At 40.9% G+C, this 19443-nt stretch overlaps 1 protein-coding gene across 1 annotated transcript in view; it reads right to left on the bottom strand.

The window, feature by feature from the left end:
• Positions 1-19443, bottom strand: part of MED12L (mediator complex subunit 12L) — a 464120-nt gene that overhangs the window by 60496 nt on the left and 384181 nt on the right. Inside the window, exons 19-21 of the mRNA XM_089672604.1 lie at positions 11145-11308; positions 6766-6897; positions 1872-2099 (exon numbers count right to left, since the gene is read on the bottom strand). Of these exons, the coding sequence (XP_089528730.1) occupies positions 1872-2099; positions 6766-6897; positions 11145-11308 (524 nt within the window). The remainder of the gene's footprint in view (positions 1-1871; positions 2100-6765; positions 6898-11144; positions 11309-19443) is intronic.

The raw sequence follows: 19443 nt of genomic DNA, 5'->3' as shown, positions 1-19443 counted from the left end.
GAAATCCAATCCCCGACTTGGTGATTCAAGCCGGTCTTGGCCCAATTGACTATGGGCAGTTCGGCCCCCACAACATCCTGTGGGCGGGTACAGGAACACCCCCCAGGGTCAATTGGCCAAGAACTAATGTCCCGCCTATGTCCATATCCCCATAAATTAAGGACTCTGACATGGGGACAGTGTGATTCGTATGGAGCTGGTTTGATTTGACAGATGGATTGCTGAATCTGACTTGCTCCGGTCGCAGGGTAAATCTTGGTAAAAGTTTTATTCTGTTTTATTCCCTTTTATTTTATAGTGAATAGTCTATGTGTGTCTTCTTGTATTTTTTGTATTTCTGTAACTTTTTATACTTTGTACATATTTTATGCACTGCCCACTTTCGGGATATTAAATCTTAAAATTAATAAGTGACTTCTGTGTACTTAAGCACGGGCTCATATCTTCGGAGAGATTATATTGTATTGTATGTTAGTGCCTTGATATGCTCTGACAAGCTCATTGCCAATCTGTATGCAATTGCACTGCGTGTTGGCAGATTGCATGCAGATTGTAAAAGGTAACAGATCTGCCAGACGGAGATCTGTGTGTGTGTGGTGTCCCAACAGACCGTTCTGCAGATAAACTGTTGGGTGGTGGCCAGCTACCGTTTGTGGTGTGTCTGGTGTGGGGGCGTGTGGACAGTGGAAGAGTGATTAACATCGGGGTTCTAGCTGTAGGATAGCTGGAGGGATCCTAGAAGGGTGTGTGATTGCTAAGCTGCTCCTCAACTCTAATTAGTTCACCAGATTGTATATAAGATTTGTATCTCCCAGTGTGTGGTCAGCCATCTGGATTGGAGTGGAGTCTCCCCCAGGTGGTGGCCAAGCGGTAGTGCGGGCTGTGCCAGTATATCACGGCTGGTCTTATATACGGTTTTATATGTTCAAAGTTAAGTCCCTTTTATTCCCTCTTACCCCAAGTCACGACCGCACATGAGTGCCTCGGTTAGCTAGTCGCTGTGGGCGTGGCGTGTGGGGAATTCGTGACACCACACCTCTGCAAACATCTCACTCCACAGTCCTCATCTCTCCCGCTCCCCCCCCCCCAAAAGCTTACTTGCATGTCACCTACCCAGCCCAGCTCTAGTACCTCCCAGCAGTGTAGGCAGCTCTGAGTCAATCTCTCTCACTTGCAGGGAGATCATTGGTTGGCATCTGTACAATTGAGCACAGATGAGAATCCAAGTGAAGTTTACCACGTGATGCCCCATCCCACACTGCACCTGTATCTGCCCCCACTGTGAGTGCACAGCAGGTGGGGATCTGTTAGATCCATGAGAGGAAAGTTTTCCTTGTAAACACAGAAGGCTTCTGTGTTTATAAGTGACAGTGGGAGAGGAGGGTGAGAGCCACATTTCAGTTGAAAAAAATCCCTGGGTGCAAGGGCCACATGAAATGCATTGGCTCTAGTGTGATTCTCCTTGTCTGACCTACCCTTCTCTGCCATAAATAAAGCCCATTTAAAACTTTTCAGGTATATCAATTTTCTTAGATCCACCTAAGAGCAGGTCCTCACTGGTGCAGGACAGAGGGAACTAAACAATCCAGCGGCTTCTTTAGGGGTGAGTGCTACACTTTGCTTGTACTTTAAGACTCTCCTCTTGTGACTTGTTACAAAATTGCAGTTGATTAATGAAGGAGAGGAGACTAAAGAAATGCTTCCTCTTGTTTGCAGCAGACTGATTAGAGCATCTCAGCCTAGACAAAAGTACTTGGCTGGAGCTCAAGGACCATGTTTTTGGATTATTATGTTGTATATTGTGAAATTCAGTAGTGGAGACAAGTAAAATTACTAAAAGGTCCACTTCAAATATGGAACATGATATTTACCTCTCAGCATCTTGGTGGCCCATACATACATTCATGAGGACGTTGCACACAAAACTGTAGCGGTTAGCAGCATTCTCACTGAGGATCTTCCCCAGCACTAAGTGATTAATATTGTGCACTGATGGGTTTTCTATAAAGTCCACCATGAAGTCTGGATCCCACAGTGCATTTGAGTTAGATGGCTGTACATTGCTGTATATTGTCTGCTTTACCTTCGAACAAGCACTACTGAAGAGATAGATAGACAATATATAAACAAATGGCTCATATTTATTGTGACAATATATAAATCAATGGTGTGTATTTGATGTGGCATTGATTAGTACCATACAGAGGAGAAACAGTTGTTGACATACAGCAGAATATTATCTCAGTGCAATGATAGCACTGCCATGCATGATATTTGGCCATTATATGTAATCTTTTCAGTGGAAATACAAATATATGTACAGTGTAGATAACAGCTGGGGATTCATTGATTTAACAAATAAACCGTCAATTACAAAATGGATCATTCTGTAGTTCATAACAGTCATCCACATTATTGTTGATTATTTGTTACTATGCTGTCTTACTGTTAATACAAAAAGCACCAATATTACTGCAGTTTATTTTCTTTGTTATCTACAAACGGGAAGATCAAAATACCTACTTTACAGAAAATGTTTGGTTTGTCTCTCTATCACTCTCTTGTTATCAACAGCCTCGCCTATTTAAAGATACAAAAAGAATGATCTGTGGGCGGCCGGCTGTAAACAGACCGGCTGACTGACACCCAAATGCCCTCTGATCCGCTAAACAGAAGAGGAACAGATCTCCTTCCATTTGTTCTTAGTGGATTGGATCAGATTAAAGGAAGGTGGGTCTAAATGAACACAAGTCTGTTTACATCTGCCGCTCCAGAGAGGAGAATGGAGGATCTGAATGGGTCCGCCTAAAAAAAGGGACATCAGACCCAATCGGACAGATTGTGTGAAAGGGGCCTAAAGCTTGTCTGAGCGTTCAGAAAATGGAGTGGAGAGCTGAAATTACATACTGCAGAGTTCAGTGAGAACTGATTAGAGAGAAGGAACACACCACACATCACACAACACACAGGAACAAAGCTGAGGCTGTCAATCACAGGCTGCGTGCTGGAGGTCCCTCCCCTGTCACCTTTTTATCTATTGGTGTCAGGGAAATCAGTCAGAAGTTGTTCATGCTGATAGAAGAAGAACAAAGAAGCAGACAGATGTAGGCTGCATATAGGATAATCACATTTGGGACACAGTGATGAGAATACTACACAGCTATACAAATGGCTTAGGTTTTATTCACATTTCATCTTGGTGTAGACTATATGGCTAGTGAATGAAACTCATATACAGTTCTAGTGTAATTAAACCCACAGTGATCAACTGGTAATGTTTTCATGTCTGCCAGTACTAAATACTTAATATAAGTGAACATATAAGCCATCTATATTTAATTCTACAGACGTTCCAGCACACTGCATTTAGGGTTCATGCAAACAGACTAAAATATGCATTTCTTAGTGCCTAGTATAAATCTCCTGGTGCCATCCAACATCGGGGGAGCTGTGTGTGCCATGTACAGCCTGCCATTAAGTGAATAGCTATACGTACCAGTACTCTTGTAACTGCCCAGGCATGCCTATCCAAGTTTCAGCATTTACAAGAGTATGGCCATTCGTTCTACTGTGTGCATGTACCCCTTAATAGCTGGAAGGCAATATCACACCACACTTTCCCATACACACTTGTAAAATACTGTTATCAAAATTTTGCACAATGGAAGCATTTAAAATGGAAAAACCAAGGCTTTTTAATGTTTTGGATAGAGTAGGTAATATCTTATTAGTGTATCTGCCCCTGTTGGGAAAGACAGAGGTCACTGAGACAGAAAAAAAAAGGGGGGGGACATTCTAATGGAGACATTCAGCAATCAGAATATGATTTGTAGCAGATTTGGGAAGGGGTAGAACCTCTGTGTCCATGCTGGGGATAGTCTGCTCACTTCCTACCACGGTTACATTGTTTGCACAGTTATTAGGCAACTACAGTGCTCTCGGTCAATTCAAAATGTTAATAAACCTCAACCCTGAATATTTAAGAAAGTAAAAGTGAGGTTTTGGCTTTCTCAAGAAAATATCTATGTGTGCACAATTATTGGGCAACTATTAGTGTGCATAATTATTATGCAACTAAATGAAAAAGGAAACATTTCCCATCTCACTTGTTTTTTTTTCAACTGTTCATTTCAATAAGAGTCATAAGCCTTCCATTCATGAAGTCTGTCAGTTTCTTGACCTATTGACGATCAACTTTTTGTGTAGCAGCAACCACAGCCTCCCAGACACTGTTCAGAGAGGTGTACTGTTTTCCTTCACCGTAAATCTCCCCTTTAAAAAGGGCCCGCAAGTTCTCAGTAGGGTTTAGGTCAGGTGAGGAAGGGGGCCATGTTATCATTCTTTCATCTTTAAGCCTTTTACTGGCTAGCCACACAGTGGAGTACTTTGTTGCATGTGATGGAGCATTATCCTACATAAATATCATACCACTGCTTAAAGAAAGTGTCTTCTAAAAACTGGCAGTTAGTTTGTGAGGCGATTTTCAGTCCATCTTCAGCCAAAAAAAATCCAATAAGCAATCAAGTTTATAGAGCTTGGAGTTGAACAATATGCATAAAAATTATGATTTGGTCAAAATACTCACTTGCCTAATAATTGTGCACATAGTGTAGTCACCAGCGCAGGCAATGAAGGAAAACCAGGAACACAGGCAACAATATAAACCTCGAAGAGGTTCCCTACCCCTTCCTATTCTAAAAAAAAGTTTTGGCTAAGATCGCATGTTAAATGACCCTTTGATACCACATAATTTGATACACGATTTGCAATCTTTAATTTTAAAGTACCCAAAATGTTCTTACTGCAAATTAAACATTTCCGGGGTTGACATATGCTGACAAACATCCTGTTTTTAACTATATAAACATATAGATCAGCTAATAAGGCAGGCTGTCCATAGTTAGTTTGGGAGGCGATTTTCAGTCCATCTTCAGCCCAACAAAGTCCTGCTGGCTCACTTTAATAATACCAGCCCCTACAAGTATACCTTGCTAAGTCAAAGTGGAGCTCTGTGCCTGTTACTGATCTAGCCACGGGCCCATCCATCTGGTCTGTCAAGAGTCACTCTCATCCCATCAATCCATAAAACCTTTGAAAAATCTGTGTTCAGATATTTATTGGCCCATTCTTGACATATCAACTTATGTGTCTTTTTCAGTGGTAGTCAGGTTTCAGTCTTCCTTACCTTGGCCATATCTCTGACCAGTGAACACCTTGTACCTCTGGACATGCCAGGTAGTTTGCAGTTCTGGAATATGACAGCTCTTGAGGATAATGGATTCCTGGTAGTTTCACGTTTGATTCTTCTCAAATCTTTGGCAGCTAATTTGCGTCTTTTTTTCTTGACATGTTTCTTGCTACCTTGTTGACTGGTAAATCTCTTTTTTTGGCCTATTTTGCCTGAGGAAAAGAAGCTACCTAATAATTATGCACACCTTGATATAGGGTGTTGATCTTCTTAGGCCACACACTTAAATCCAATAAGCATTCAAGTTTATACAGCTTGGAGTTGAACAATATGCATAAAAATTATGATTTGGTCAAAATACTCACTTGCCTAATAATTGTGCACATAGTGTATAGTAGTCACCAGCGCAGACAATGAAGGAAAACCAGGAACACAGGCAACAATATAAACCTCGCAGAGGTTCCCTACCCCATCCTATACTAAAAAAAGGTTTGGCTAAGATCGCATGTTAAATGATCCTTTGATTTCACATAATTTGATACACGTTTTGCAATCTGTAATTTTAAAATACCCAACATGTTTTTACTGCAAATTAAACATTTCCGGGGTTGACATATGCTGACAAACTTCCTGTTTTAACTATATAAACATATAGATCAGCTAATAAGGCAGGCTGTCCACAGGTTACACAGGCATTGAAACATACACACAGAGGAAGGAGAGAGAACAAAGCACAGAACAGAGAGAGTTATCGGTGATACATTAATGAGACACAGACTGCTAAAATGTATATGCAGTGTTCAGACAAGGTGCATGCTTTCCTATTGCACAACAACATGACATATTGGTGGCATGTTCCCCATTCCATTCCTTTTTTAGGGGGGGGGTTTAGAATAGATAAATGAATGCACAGGCATGGCTGTTCTTTGACCACCATCATCAGATATTTAAACACAGATTCTGGAAATACTGTTACTATTACATTACTCAGGTTGACTACAGACAGCAGTTAACTGCTATAAACACTTTAAATTGGATATGTTTAAAGTCCAAGGTATCCAACAAACAGGACAAGACACATTTGGTGTTCATTAGGTGGCTTAATATATAAAACACATCTATGAGCAAGGCACAGAAAGTGGTGCAGAGGTACTGACTGGAGGCATGAACTGAAGCCCTGGCTGAGAACCAGGAAAAGTCATTGGGTCCACTATAATGAATGATGAGAGATACACACATTCTACAAAACATGACGAGAGCACAGGGATAAACAGGATTTACAGAACACAGCAATTAAGGAACTGTGCCTACATATTATCAAATCTATCTGCAAATTAAGCGTGTCTGTATTTGATTAGCATTATCCATTAGCTATTGAAGAAGCATGAGTATCTGTAAACCACAATCTTACAGAAAATAGAAGTTACCCAAGCAAGCCAATAAGACACAAACTGCCAAACTGCTCACATGAACATGACTGGATGGAGCTGGCAACAACATCTGCACTTTTTTTCTAGAGAAGTCCTCAGAACACTGTATACAGCTAATAATTATATACTGAATCATATATTACTCACCTGAAAAGATCTCCAAACTTACTTCTTATATGGCTACATGACATATACAGATCATACAGATAAGCCAAAATACATCTCTCTGGAGAGGAGCATTCTGAGGGATTGACTACATGCTTTACTACACCACACAATCTGAAATTAAAGCATATTGTATCTCTTTAGGAATACAGTTCAAAAGCACACTTTTGCTAGGGTCATAATGTAAAATCATATATTCATTTCCACATTGTATTTTACCCACATTGTATTTTACCCCTATAAGGTAATGGCATAATGTGTTAGTATGCAGCACATCCTAGTACATTATGCAATATATACCCTAAAATAAAGCCTTCCAGCAACATACTTCACCCAGTCTTCCTTCCAAGTTTACTGGCCCATCTGTTTGAATGCTCAAACCACGATGATGTCACTCTGCGCATGAGCACGGGAGCCACAGCCACGGCACAACATTCTAAATGGTGTCACTGGCTGCAGAAGTAATGCACGTTTGGAGATATTCCTTGCAGCTTTATTATAAGCTTACCAGTAGGTGCAAATGAGCAAGCAGTGTTTACTGCCGTTTTAATTATTTCTAGCCTCCTCCTATTAGTCTGATTGATCTTGAAGTTTGTAGACTTACTTTGTGAAGATTTCACAGAGGCTGCCTTCCGAACAGCAGAGAAGAAGCTGCAAAGCATGCAGGTAATCTAGGAAGTTGTGGAAAGACGGCCAGCAGATAGGCAAAGCTCACAACGTGAAAAGAAAATTTTCAGGAAGCTTATATTGGATTGACAAATATAACTCTTGCTTACATTTTTATGCAATTGTTGAAATAAACTTACAAAACCAACCTTTAGTGTATGGCTCACCCATCAAAAATGTGAATAGAATGATTTAAATAATATATTAGGTCATATATGAATAACATAAGTGTATATTTTATTACATTCTTTAAAACAGTAAAGAAAATGCAATAAAATGATGCAACCCTGAGGGTCTAAAACATACAATAGGCATATCACATGGCACATAGTATCAATAATGTAATGATAATCAATGTTATAACTACAGTATATCTGTAGTGTAAACAATATAACGTGACATTTGTTGTTACATATACATTATTCAATGTACCAAAACATCTTTAGACACATTAAAATCTAGCAGAGCCCTTTACACAGCATAACGTATATGTGATCAATTGTATATCCTTCTGCTCCCACAAACATTCAAATGTGCACTCAAAGATCAAATGTCTCCTTATACCAGTTTATCATGAATTTATCCCCAGCAGTCAAGTAACAAAGATTCCTAACAAAATTATACAGCTGTTTACGCTCAATTACACAATTACACAATTTCTCAAAGTCAATTTTCCTTTACCACCAGGGAGGACTGTGCATCCATGAATGCACATTGATTGAATATGTTGCAAGCAATAATGTGTATAGCCATCATATTACACCCACAAAAATAAAGCAGAGAGGGTTACACAGTATATGCTGTATAAGTGGAATCATTGTGTTACAGATAAAGTAGAATTCAAAGCAAAAGCCAACTAATCTTGGAAACGCTCCCTTCCCCTCTAAACACTGATTCTGACTAAGCTGTGTAAGAAATATCTGTATTCATACCTTTTTTCAGGCCGCTCTGGTCTGGTCACATGATCCAGTTCCCCTCTGTCAGCCAGCGGCAGCTAGATGGGAGAGGAGTGAGAATCGGCAGTAGATGGGCCATAGGAGTCTATGGGTGGCGTCACCACTCCCAGGCATTACCAGCTGTTATTGAGCACTCTCTCCTCTCATGTGAGCTGGACCGTAGTGGATTGAAATTAGGTAAGTATACACATCTTTCTTTTTTAGTAGTTAGGTTTTTCCTTGAATTCTACTTTAAATAACCAACATTTCATCACAATATAATGTGTCTTGATGACACAAACAAGGAACAAAATGGTGATTTGTTCACTCCCCATATCGTACTGGTGTATTCCAATGTTGCTGGTGTCATTAAAGAATTAAAGTGGAACTAAAGTCTTAAATTAAACCACTGTGAGGAGATGGGCTCTTCCGCAATGAAACTACCTGCCTGCTCATAGTCTGCTTTAAAATGTACACTGAGCTGCACATGCACATGTGCAGGAGTGACATCATCCCATGCCAGCCAATGAAGATAGCTGCATCCCGACACCCGAAGAAGCCAGTTAGAAGATGTAGACACCAGCAAGAGACATTGGATTGTTGAAGGAGAGGTGAGTATTGCAGACTTTAGTTCCACTTTAACTCTTAGTCCTGGTTCACACATTTGCATTTTACCATGCACATTGGAAAATGTGAAAATGCATGTGCAGTTAATGGCGATGTTAACAGATCCTCTTTACATCTGTGCGCTGTGATGTAGCATAATTTTGATCCCAGTTTCATACATTTGTAGGGCCACAAAAGTCAATATAAGTGCATGAAAATGCAAGTATGATGCATTTTGCATGCGCTTCAACCCCCTGGTTAAATCCACTCCCCTGGATACATGTCATGTAATCACACATAGCAGAGCAAGATTTACTGCAGGGATTCTTTGCTGCAGAAATGCTGATTACAGAGGTTAGCAGTCTTCCCCCTGCTCTACAATCCCTTCCACCACCACTAAGGATAGGGAAAGAAGGGCAAAATCAGCAATCGGCAACCTATGAACACACACTCCTCCAGACTGGCATTACCCATCAAGGCATTTTGATAATAGCATAACTTCTCCCAAGAGCCATCCCACTGCTTGCAAAAGAACTGGGGAGTACTTCCATGGAGTACTGAGGCTGTAATGTTTTCAGGAAGCTATGTACAGCATCCTGCTGGCCCCTCCCAACAACCATAATCTGCTAGGAGTGCACAGAGAAGCACAGAGGAAAAAACAAACAGAGGTTCAAAACAAATTATGATCAATAGTGGGTCAGATCGATGTTTGTTTTCTACTGCAGAGATGAGAAAATTCAAAGGAGCGTGGAAAAATGTTCTTGAATTAACAAAATTCTAATAGTGTATGCGGTTTTCATTTGGTAAACTATATTCATTCCAAAATTAAATGTTAAAAGCAAACAAAGTCTTTCAAACAACAAAAAATATTCTGAGAATTTTTATACAAATTTTCTTAAGACTTTTCCTAAGAATTTTTGTTTGATATTCTATCCACCAATGGCCAGCTTTACTGCCTATTTATACCCAGGGCAGTGGATAAGGGGGTACCACCAGTCCTCTTGTACAGGGCCCAGGGAGCAGGGGGAATCAGATGTGGGCAAGTAGGGTGATCGTCAAGGTGGGAAAGCAATTACTGGAACTGATCCCCTGTATGGCTCTCTCGGCAGCACCTAAAATCTGGCTTCTTCTCTTCTCCCTCCTGCTGGCTTTCAGCTGCTGCAAAGAGAGTCATACAAGGGATCAGTTCCAGTAATTGCCCCTCCACCACACCCATCACCCTCCTTGTACACCATACATTTCCCCCTGCTGCCCAGGCCCCCCTATGTGCTGCCAACTTTCTTCCTTTCCTTCCCACTGGCAGCTGTAAGCACACAATAGGATCCTTCACAAGAGTGGGGAAAGGGTCCAGTAAATATGTCACATTTAAAAGCCCCTTATTTTCCTAAATGAACACAATGAGTGATTGGTACCAATCACTCACTGTGTTCAGTCATAACTGAAGCATAGTAATCTGTGGGGTTTTTTTGGGGGGAGGGGGGGCTTTCAGGTTGGCTGTATGGGGCCCCATATTTTCTAACAGCAGCCCTGTTTATACCTGTGCATTTTACCTGCAATTTGGACATGATTTTAATGCAGGCAAACGATTTTTAAGCCAACTATAGACAGATTGAGATTTGTCCGCTTCAGCAGGAACCATCTGAAATTTTATCCATCCATGGGCAGGCTGGTTGGACTGAAGTCGAGCCAACAGCAGTGATTATTGTATTCTCATGGCTGGGAATCCTCCCAATAGTGCAGTGGGAGGGATTCCCCCATCAACATTGACTATATTCATGGGGGAATCACACAGGTTTCTTTCCTTCAACCCGTGGTTGAGGGAAAGAAAATTGGATAATCTATGGCCAGCTTTACTTTCTTATAAAAATGTTCTTGTATGTGTGCTTTAATGCATCCTGCTTAGGGAATGCATAGACAGATACGCAGATGTAAATGTGCTTCACGTACGTTTTTGTGCACGTTTTAGTAAAGGAGCTGTGAAAAACGTTGTGCAAAAAGAGGGTTGTCTAAATAACACACAGAGAAAACGCATCTAAAAAAGTGCATTGGTACACGATAGGAATATTTTTCTGCACACTTTCATTGGTTGGGTTTTGGGCATTTGAAAACAATATCAACAAACAAGCAGAGAAAGAAAATGAGCGCAGTACAAACCCTTCAAAAACTTGTGCTGTCTGTTCATAATTTAAAATTAGGCAAGCGTGGTATCGTCTTAGCACCGCTACAATGTACAGACACAGGCGCGTTGTGTAACTTCCTGCAAGGTTTGATGATTTCAACAGCAATTCTGCTTCCACAACACTCAGTTCATTTAGCAGCTGAAAAACATGAGACAAATTGGTCTTAGATGAAGTTTGAGAATGTGAACATTACATGGACAGCATTGTGTAACTGCAAATATGCTGTCTGCATATGTTTTATAGGACTCGCATGTGGAAGTGTAGAAGCGTGACTTTTGACCAAGTGCCAGGAAGCATGACACCAATGGGGCATACTAGGGGAAAGTCAATATTTGTATGCAGCTTCAGGTGTGCTCCCCTTATGTCAAGCTAACACCTCACTAATTCTACTTACAGTATGTGGACTGAGCTTTTGTGCTTAGGGAGCACTCAGTGTAGGAGACGTGTCAAGCACCCCCTTAGGTATTAGAATTCACAAACACATGATGGCAAAGAACTTAATGTGCATTTATTTTTATGGATTTTCTAATTTTTGTTTCTTCGAAGTGCCTACCACCCGAAATAGCATTCAAACTTTCATAGGCATAGGCCTATATCAGTATCTTCACAACTGCAGCAGTTCATACAATAACATTTGCTATAATGTAGGCAGATGCAGTTTGATTCCACCACTGCAGGTGGCACTCAAACCGAGTGGCACATCAGCCTGGAAAGGAAGTCCAAGGAAACATTTCTCTATGGTTTCTTGGGTCAATGGAGCATTTGGCAATGCTGTGTCCATGTGACCCTCGTCAGCCATATTAGGTCAGCAGGGTCTATTTAAGTCCCTGCCCCCAGGTTTTGGCACTTCTTGTGTGTGGTTAGTGTAGAGAGAGAGAGAGACCCCCACTTGGTAGGGAAAGTAACTAACGATAGGGAAAGGTTCCTGACAAGAACGCACAGGTTAGGGACTTGCTGTCCTGGAAAGAGCTTACCTCTTGGGACTGGACCTGCCAGGCTGCATTTCACCCTTTGAAACAGACATTGTTGGCATCTCTTCTCTGCCACATCTGACTATGTAAGCCGTGTACTGGGGTGGGCTCCCCAGGATACAGTGAAGTCACAAACGAGGAAAGCAACCCCAACACCAGCTTTTGCCACAACAGAGTTTTACTTAGATGTGGCAAATAAACACAACCACAAATTCTGGTAACATACAATAAATTTACATACACCCAGCCTAAAGGCTGAGACCCTTGTGCTGCACAGCACGGCGCCTTCTGATGGATGAAGGTAGAAAGTGTAGTAATTTACCTACTGGCGGGCACAACTAAGCTGCCACACCTTACCTGTTATTACCCTAAAAGAGCAGGATTCAGTGTATGGGTGTATGGTATGGGCTAGCCTGCGGTGCAGCACAACAGCTTACAATCTTACACAAATCTACAGTATTCCCCCTCCCATAATTGGTCCTGTACCACGTGCCTGAGTTTTCCTTCTGAGCAAAATGCCAGTCTGGCTTGAGTTTGTGGGATTTTTTCAGCTCTCCAATGTGAAATGTCACTTTAAGTTATGAAGTCCTTCCAATGATCAGTAACAACACTTGTGGCCTGACACAAACAGAGACCCTAACTAACTAACTATAGGCCTGGTCTCAGTCTATAGGTGCCAACACTGAAATGAGGTGCGTGCACGATCTTACCGACCCGGGTCTGCTTTGCATCCGCTGGTGACTCTGAACAGAACAAATGTCTCTCCAACAAGCATGCGATATCGCAGTATATGTTGCGTTGTTCTTCTGCTCTCATCAGCATGCCTGGCAGCAATCTTCCTTTCTCTGAACAGGATCAGGGACTTGGACACGATCAGCTTCACTTAGCCGCAGCTCTGGTTACTGAGGGATGCACTCTCACCTGGATGTCATCGGATTCTCAGCTCACATGGCCCCTTCATTCAGCATCGTCCAAAACATGGCTGTAGTCTCCTCTTCCTGTTCACTAAACTCCATGTGAAAACCCCACCTCTTATTGAATATAGAAATATCTATGCAGTCTGAGGTTGTGTTAGAAAAACAGTGACATCTTGTGGCTAAACCGCAGAATGTCACTCCAGAACATTTAATTTACTCCACACTATCAGTGTTCAAACAATGAGAGCTGTTTCCCCATCTGACAACTACATTGAACTGGGAGTTATTCACCTATCAGCGCTATCCCGCCAGGGTGTTTGTAATCCTGGCATTCTGTTTAATACAAGTTCCAAGTTTTACTGCAACCGGAGTCTGTGTATTACTGCCGCACCACACTGCACCTCCCCACAAATACAATAGGAAGAAGGGTCAGCCGTACACCGGAGGATAGATGAATATAGTGTGTATTTATTGATCCATAGGACACACTAAACACCAGGACATGAATACAGGACCTCTTCTCACATGATCTCATGCTTAATCATAACCTCCTCACAAATATACTTGACCTAAAAGGGTCAATTATAGAACTTGTAAACCTTATAGCAAGAAAGCTAAAGCAAAGTGGCTATACAGAGACAGACATTCATCCTATGACAGGCATGCAGGGAAAGGTGAGCGGTCCTGAACGTAGATAGTCGATGTTCTGGAAAAATCACCCATCCCTGCACACCTGTCAAATTATGATGAGTGGTTGTGTCCATACAGTGCTACGTCTCTATAGACGTAAAAAGAGTCACACAGCTCCTGGCAGCTCCAGTCACAGAAACAAACAGTCAATTCATGATGTATGGGCTACAGCACCTGTGTGAATGAGTTCTTACTGTAATCAATTGCGATTGGCATGTTTTGATTACTCAAGCTGATACATGTATACTGAAAGTTACTGTAAATTAGAATGTTAAAGCCCATTTGAACTTTCTATTTATATCAGCTAAATTACACCTTATTACCTTATTACAACCTATTCAAAACAAAAGGTGCCCTACAGTGTGCTTTCAGTATAAAGCAGCCAAAGCCTGAGCAGAAAAGCCTATCCACAGCTAGCATGCTGCAGAGAAGGACGCTTGCTCTCTGTTTTGGAACAGTGGTCCACCACACCCCCTGTATAAAAAGTGCTAGACTTCTTCAATCAACAAATTCATGCTCCTTGCTGATTGGAGAGCTCTGGCTCTGACTCAATAAGTGGGTGTGTCAGAACTCTTCAGAGAGACCACTGTTTCCACACATAATGCAAAGGGCTTACACTGCAACGTGCTGGCAGGAGACAGACTTTTCTAGCAGAGCTGTCGCTGCTTTTTAAAGAAAACAAACTGTGAGGCTTTGGACACCTCTTGTTTGAATGCATTGGAATGTAGTTAGCCATTTTAAACTAGGTATGGGGTACTATAGTTTTTGTAAAATTAGGCAAGATTAAGAATGACATATTTACAAGTGTTAAACTTCCTCAATGAAATTATTTCCGGATGAGAATCTTCTGCATTTAAAAGGAAATGTATTTCCAGTGTATCAAAAAAAATGTGTGTCAGCTTTTTTTGCAAATGTCAGAGTGAATACTTAAACTTTTTTTTAGATAGCCACACCTTTATGTGGGATAGGGTAATAAGAGGGGAGCAAACTGGCACCTGGGTACAATGTAACAAGTTTCCCTTTCTCTGTCTGTTCTCACCTCTCCTTAGCTGGAGATGTACATGGTACATTGTACTGTAAACTGCATGACTATTAAACACCTTTGACTTGTGTCCAGACACAAAGGGAGAAAGGGATTATGGAAAATTGCAATTTTACAGCCACTGTACATTTGGCTACTCCTAATATCCTTATAATGTAAATTGGGGGTACATTTTCCCTTACATTATGTACATTAATAGTTTGTGATTATCTATATAGATGGCGCAGCCCTATTTGTTTATTACATTTAGAAGATGTTTGTTTGTTCCTCTTATCTCACTACAGCTCTACCAGAGAGCGTGCATGTAGTGGCCACTTGCTTGAGCACATGGACATTCAGATACTAAGCCCTTTACTTTTGTAGTGTGTATAACACCACCCCAAATTGTGTGCTGAGGAAATGCAGCGAGGGATGCCCCCTCTGCAGGGGTCGGGACAATCCAGCTCCAACATGACCTTCTTCAATTCGGACGATCAACTACTCACTTACTACCTCATGTAGCAGACATACGACACGCATGCATAATGTGCCCCCACTTTGAAGTTCATTAAGGCTAAAATCTGCATAAAGGCAATCTTCCTATCTCAAGGCTTACCTACTCATGACTACAGTGCTGACTTCAAGAAAACTACACTTACGAGAGACCTATCATGGTTAGTATCTCCAGTCACTGATCCAAAGTATTCCACTGCACCCCAAGGCCCATGAAACAACCAAGCACAAGGCTTTTTGGTGTTACCCATTTATTCTGACCACGGCAGTGGAAGATTTTTAGCAAGTCAACTACCTGTCCCATCAGGTTTTATTGCAAAATAACTTGCAACTTTACTTCAGAACAGCTTTAACATTACAGAGTGTTAGTACCAGAGTCAACATTCTTCATCAGAGTAGTAGCTTAGTTAGGTTACAAGGCAACAGGTCACACTCTCCATGTATACAGGCGCTTGAGCAATCTCTCACGGTTGGGACATGTCAGTGTCATAGAGACAGAGAATCTATCCTTTGAATGTTGGGGGACAGCCTTGCTACCTAGAAGGGGTAACCACATGTCCATGAATCCTCTTACAATGGCTGCTGCTTCTTCTCCTGAAGTCAGTACTGTGCAGGGTTCCATCTAGTGCACATAGCAATGCAGCAAACTGGTGACCATTCAGTTCTCTGTGCCCCAAGCAATCACTGGGTCATAGTCCCACACTGATGTCACTCGGCAGTGAACCTCAGGATGGCGAAATAAGGAAAAAGTAATCACACCTGCCCCCCCCCCAACTAAAAACAATACATTTTAAATTAGTGATCATGTGATGAATTTAGCTGATATTACTGAAAGTTCATTTTGTTTTTTGTCCACAATAATTATGGGTTTGAGTTATGCCAGCATATAACTGATTGATGAAAAAGGTAGTGCATGAAAACGTATAATTGTTAATAACACACCTAAAATGCATGAAAATGCACCAGAAAGGAGTGAATCCAGCATGGATGCTCAAAGAATGTACTAATTAATACTTGTGAACCACTATAATTTAAATTAATAAATGCTGTGGTTCGCTGACATAAAATCATATCCTCATTAAATATATATCATTAGGAATATATCATTATCGTTTTGGATCACATTAAGGATTTTTTTCAGGACTTTCATCACATATATATTGACTTATTTTTAACACCTTATAAAATTTTTATAATTCATTTCTTGATTAATACCACTTTTTGAGTTGCAATAGAAGGCACAGATGATTATTATGTGTGAATTTTATATAGATTAAAATATTAATTTGAATATTTACTATTTTATATTTGGCACCAAGCACAATTTATTTCATTTATTAAGTAGAAAATTATCAGAAAGCATTTTGGGATATAACACGTAGATAATTTTGGAGCGCAACATTTTTTGATTTTTGCTCAAAGAATGTGCCCTAATTTACAAAAGAACCTACCTGCATTAAATTTGACAGCACAGTATGCCACACTATAATGCACAGAGCATTCACATCTATGCATTGTGGCATGCAATAGAACAGGTACTTTTTTTACTGGCTAAGTGTAATGGAGTGGCATTCAACATCAATAGTCAAAGTCACACCTTACCCACCTGCTTAGTATCATACAGCACAATCTCTCAATGGTTAGCACTTCTGTCTGGCAGTACTAGGGTCATTGGTTTGAATCCCGACGGCACCACCTGTCTGGATTTTGCATGATCTCCCTGTGCCTGCGTGGGTTTTCTCTGGGTACTCTGGTTTCCTCCCACACTCCAAAGACATGCTGGTAGGTTAATTGGATCCTGTCTAAACTGGCCCAAGTATGTGTATGTATGTAAGTTAGGGACTTTAGATTATTATTATTATTATTATTACTATGAGTTTATATAGCGCCAAAGAGTTTGCTCAGCGCTGTAGATTGTAAGCCCCTTGAGTGTTAGGGACTGATGTGAATGCACAGATGCACATTGTTCTCGGGGAAAGCACTGCGTAAATAGATGGTGCTATATAAGTACCTTTAATAAATAATAATAAATATCATTTGCATGTTGGGGGTGATAGGTAAGCCAAGGAAATAATTTCAAGCAACTTGCGTTACTGCACAATCCTAAACCTCTACATGTCAGGCAAAACCATTAAAGTAGAACTATAGGTAAAACTTTTTTTTTCATTTTGGATAGAGCAAGGGAGGGTTATAACCCCTGTCAGATTTGTTTTGCCATCTGTGTCACATTGCAGAGATTTCCCTTCACTTCCTGTCCCATAGCAAAACCAGATGTGAGAGGAAATCCCTAAAATTAAGAGAATTCCTTGGGGACCCCCAGGTCACCAGAACTAGTGTCTCCATTTGAAGATTTCCCCTCTATTACTTTTCTGGAGACAACCCAACATTTGGGATTTTCTTTTACTTTCAATGATAACAGTAAGCAGGACAAATAGAGAGGGTGAATCTTCTTAATGGGGCACAAACAGAAATAATAACTGATAGGGGTTCCTCTCCACTCTATCCAAAACTTAAAAAAAATGTTTTGCCTTTCTTTATACTTTAAGTGAGTTGCCTATTCAGTAACACTTCAATGGCACGTTTACAGCTGAATGAAATTGCATGTATGTAAAGGCCAATCAATTGTGTTAACGGGGCTGTGTATGAAAAAGCCATAATTTTTGTTCACATGCCCTGAAAATTAATTGGATGAATTTTTTTCTTGCAAAGAGAAATCAAGAAACTGGTACACGTAGACTTTTACACACTATCGTTCACACAATGCATTTCTTATGCCCCAGAGAAGTTTGTTTCCCTATATATCAAGATATGGGAATCTTCCCTTTCCATAGGATTTACACCATCACAACAGTAATGGCTTTTACCCTTTGCACACAAATCCATTGCCAATACATTTCTGGAATATGGCTACAAAAATGCCATCCCACTGGTACCTGGGTCCCTGCTTTCCTACATTTAATCAATAATTAAACCTAAGAACTCTGCTAGAGATGTGAGAATTGTCTGGGGACCATGCTTCACATCATCTGTGGATTGAAAATGTCAGTCATTTTTGGGGCAGAATGACAGATGATGTCCTCCAAGTCCCTGGTCATTCCCTAGGTGATGATCCAGCTGCCTTCTTACTTCACCTCAATGATCTCCTTGCATGCATACCTCTCATTTGGAAACAAACTGTTTCTCCTTCAGTATTCTGTGATTTTGAGAGAGGGCAGGAGATATTGAAACTTCGGGACTTCACCACCTCCCTCAAAAACATGGAAGACGAATTCCAAATAACATGGTCCAGCTGGATTAATGTAATGAGTACTGCACAATATAGCTGGAACCCCCCCACTACCCAAAGTTCTTTTCCCCACATGTCTACACTTAAGGAACAGATGGGCATGCCATGAAATGTATGTGCTTTCAAGCCTCCTTTCTCAGACACATCCCCTACCCTTTTTTTCGGGCTTTTCTCCCCATTCCTTTACAAGCCCCTCACCCCATTTTTTTTTAATTGTAGCCACCCTCCTTCACTATGCCTTTCCCCATTAATTCTTTACTTTTGAACAATTCTCTTCCACCTACCTTGTTTTCAATTCTATCCTAAGCACTTCTGGTTCTTAAGCTTTCCTTATACTTACTGTGGCAGGTAGAAGACACCTTACATAAATGAAACTATATGCTCTCCACCCACATAAACTGTGTGTAGTTAAAGTTTTACTAAACCCAGGACCCTGCATTCATTATATCTGGTCTCCCACAGTATACAGAACATGGAAATGCAATTATTTTAGTAAATATAAACTGCTAAATACCTTTTCTCATTAGCGTATAACAGTCTTTAAGTGTCCAGCAGAGCACTGGTTAAACCTTGTAGGAGAAGTTTTCATTCTCTACTAACTGTCCTATGAGGCTGCAGGAACCCTGACCCTCTGTCTGGACAGTGCTGATTGGCCCTGTGCTGATCACATGCACTCCTCCCCCCAAAAAAAAACTCTCTAGCAATACATACCAAACTGAACATGTGCAGCTTGCCCCCAAGGCTCTGTTCTATCAGGAAATGGATTAGGGACAGTAGAAGAAGGGGAGGATAAGAGAAGACAGGATAAAACATCCTTTTTACACAATACAGAGGATTAACCCCTTAGGTTCCACAGTGAATATAACAAGCGTGCT

Source organism: Staurois parvus, unplaced genomic scaffold (assembly GCF_062004578.1).
Source record: "Staurois parvus isolate SC_StPar_1 unplaced genomic scaffold, SC_StPar_1.0 ptg000131l, whole genome shotgun sequence".
NCBI lineage: Eukaryota > Metazoa > Chordata > Amphibia > Anura > Ranidae > Staurois > Staurois parvus.
This window is presented reverse-complemented; position numbering and strand designations above follow the sequence as displayed.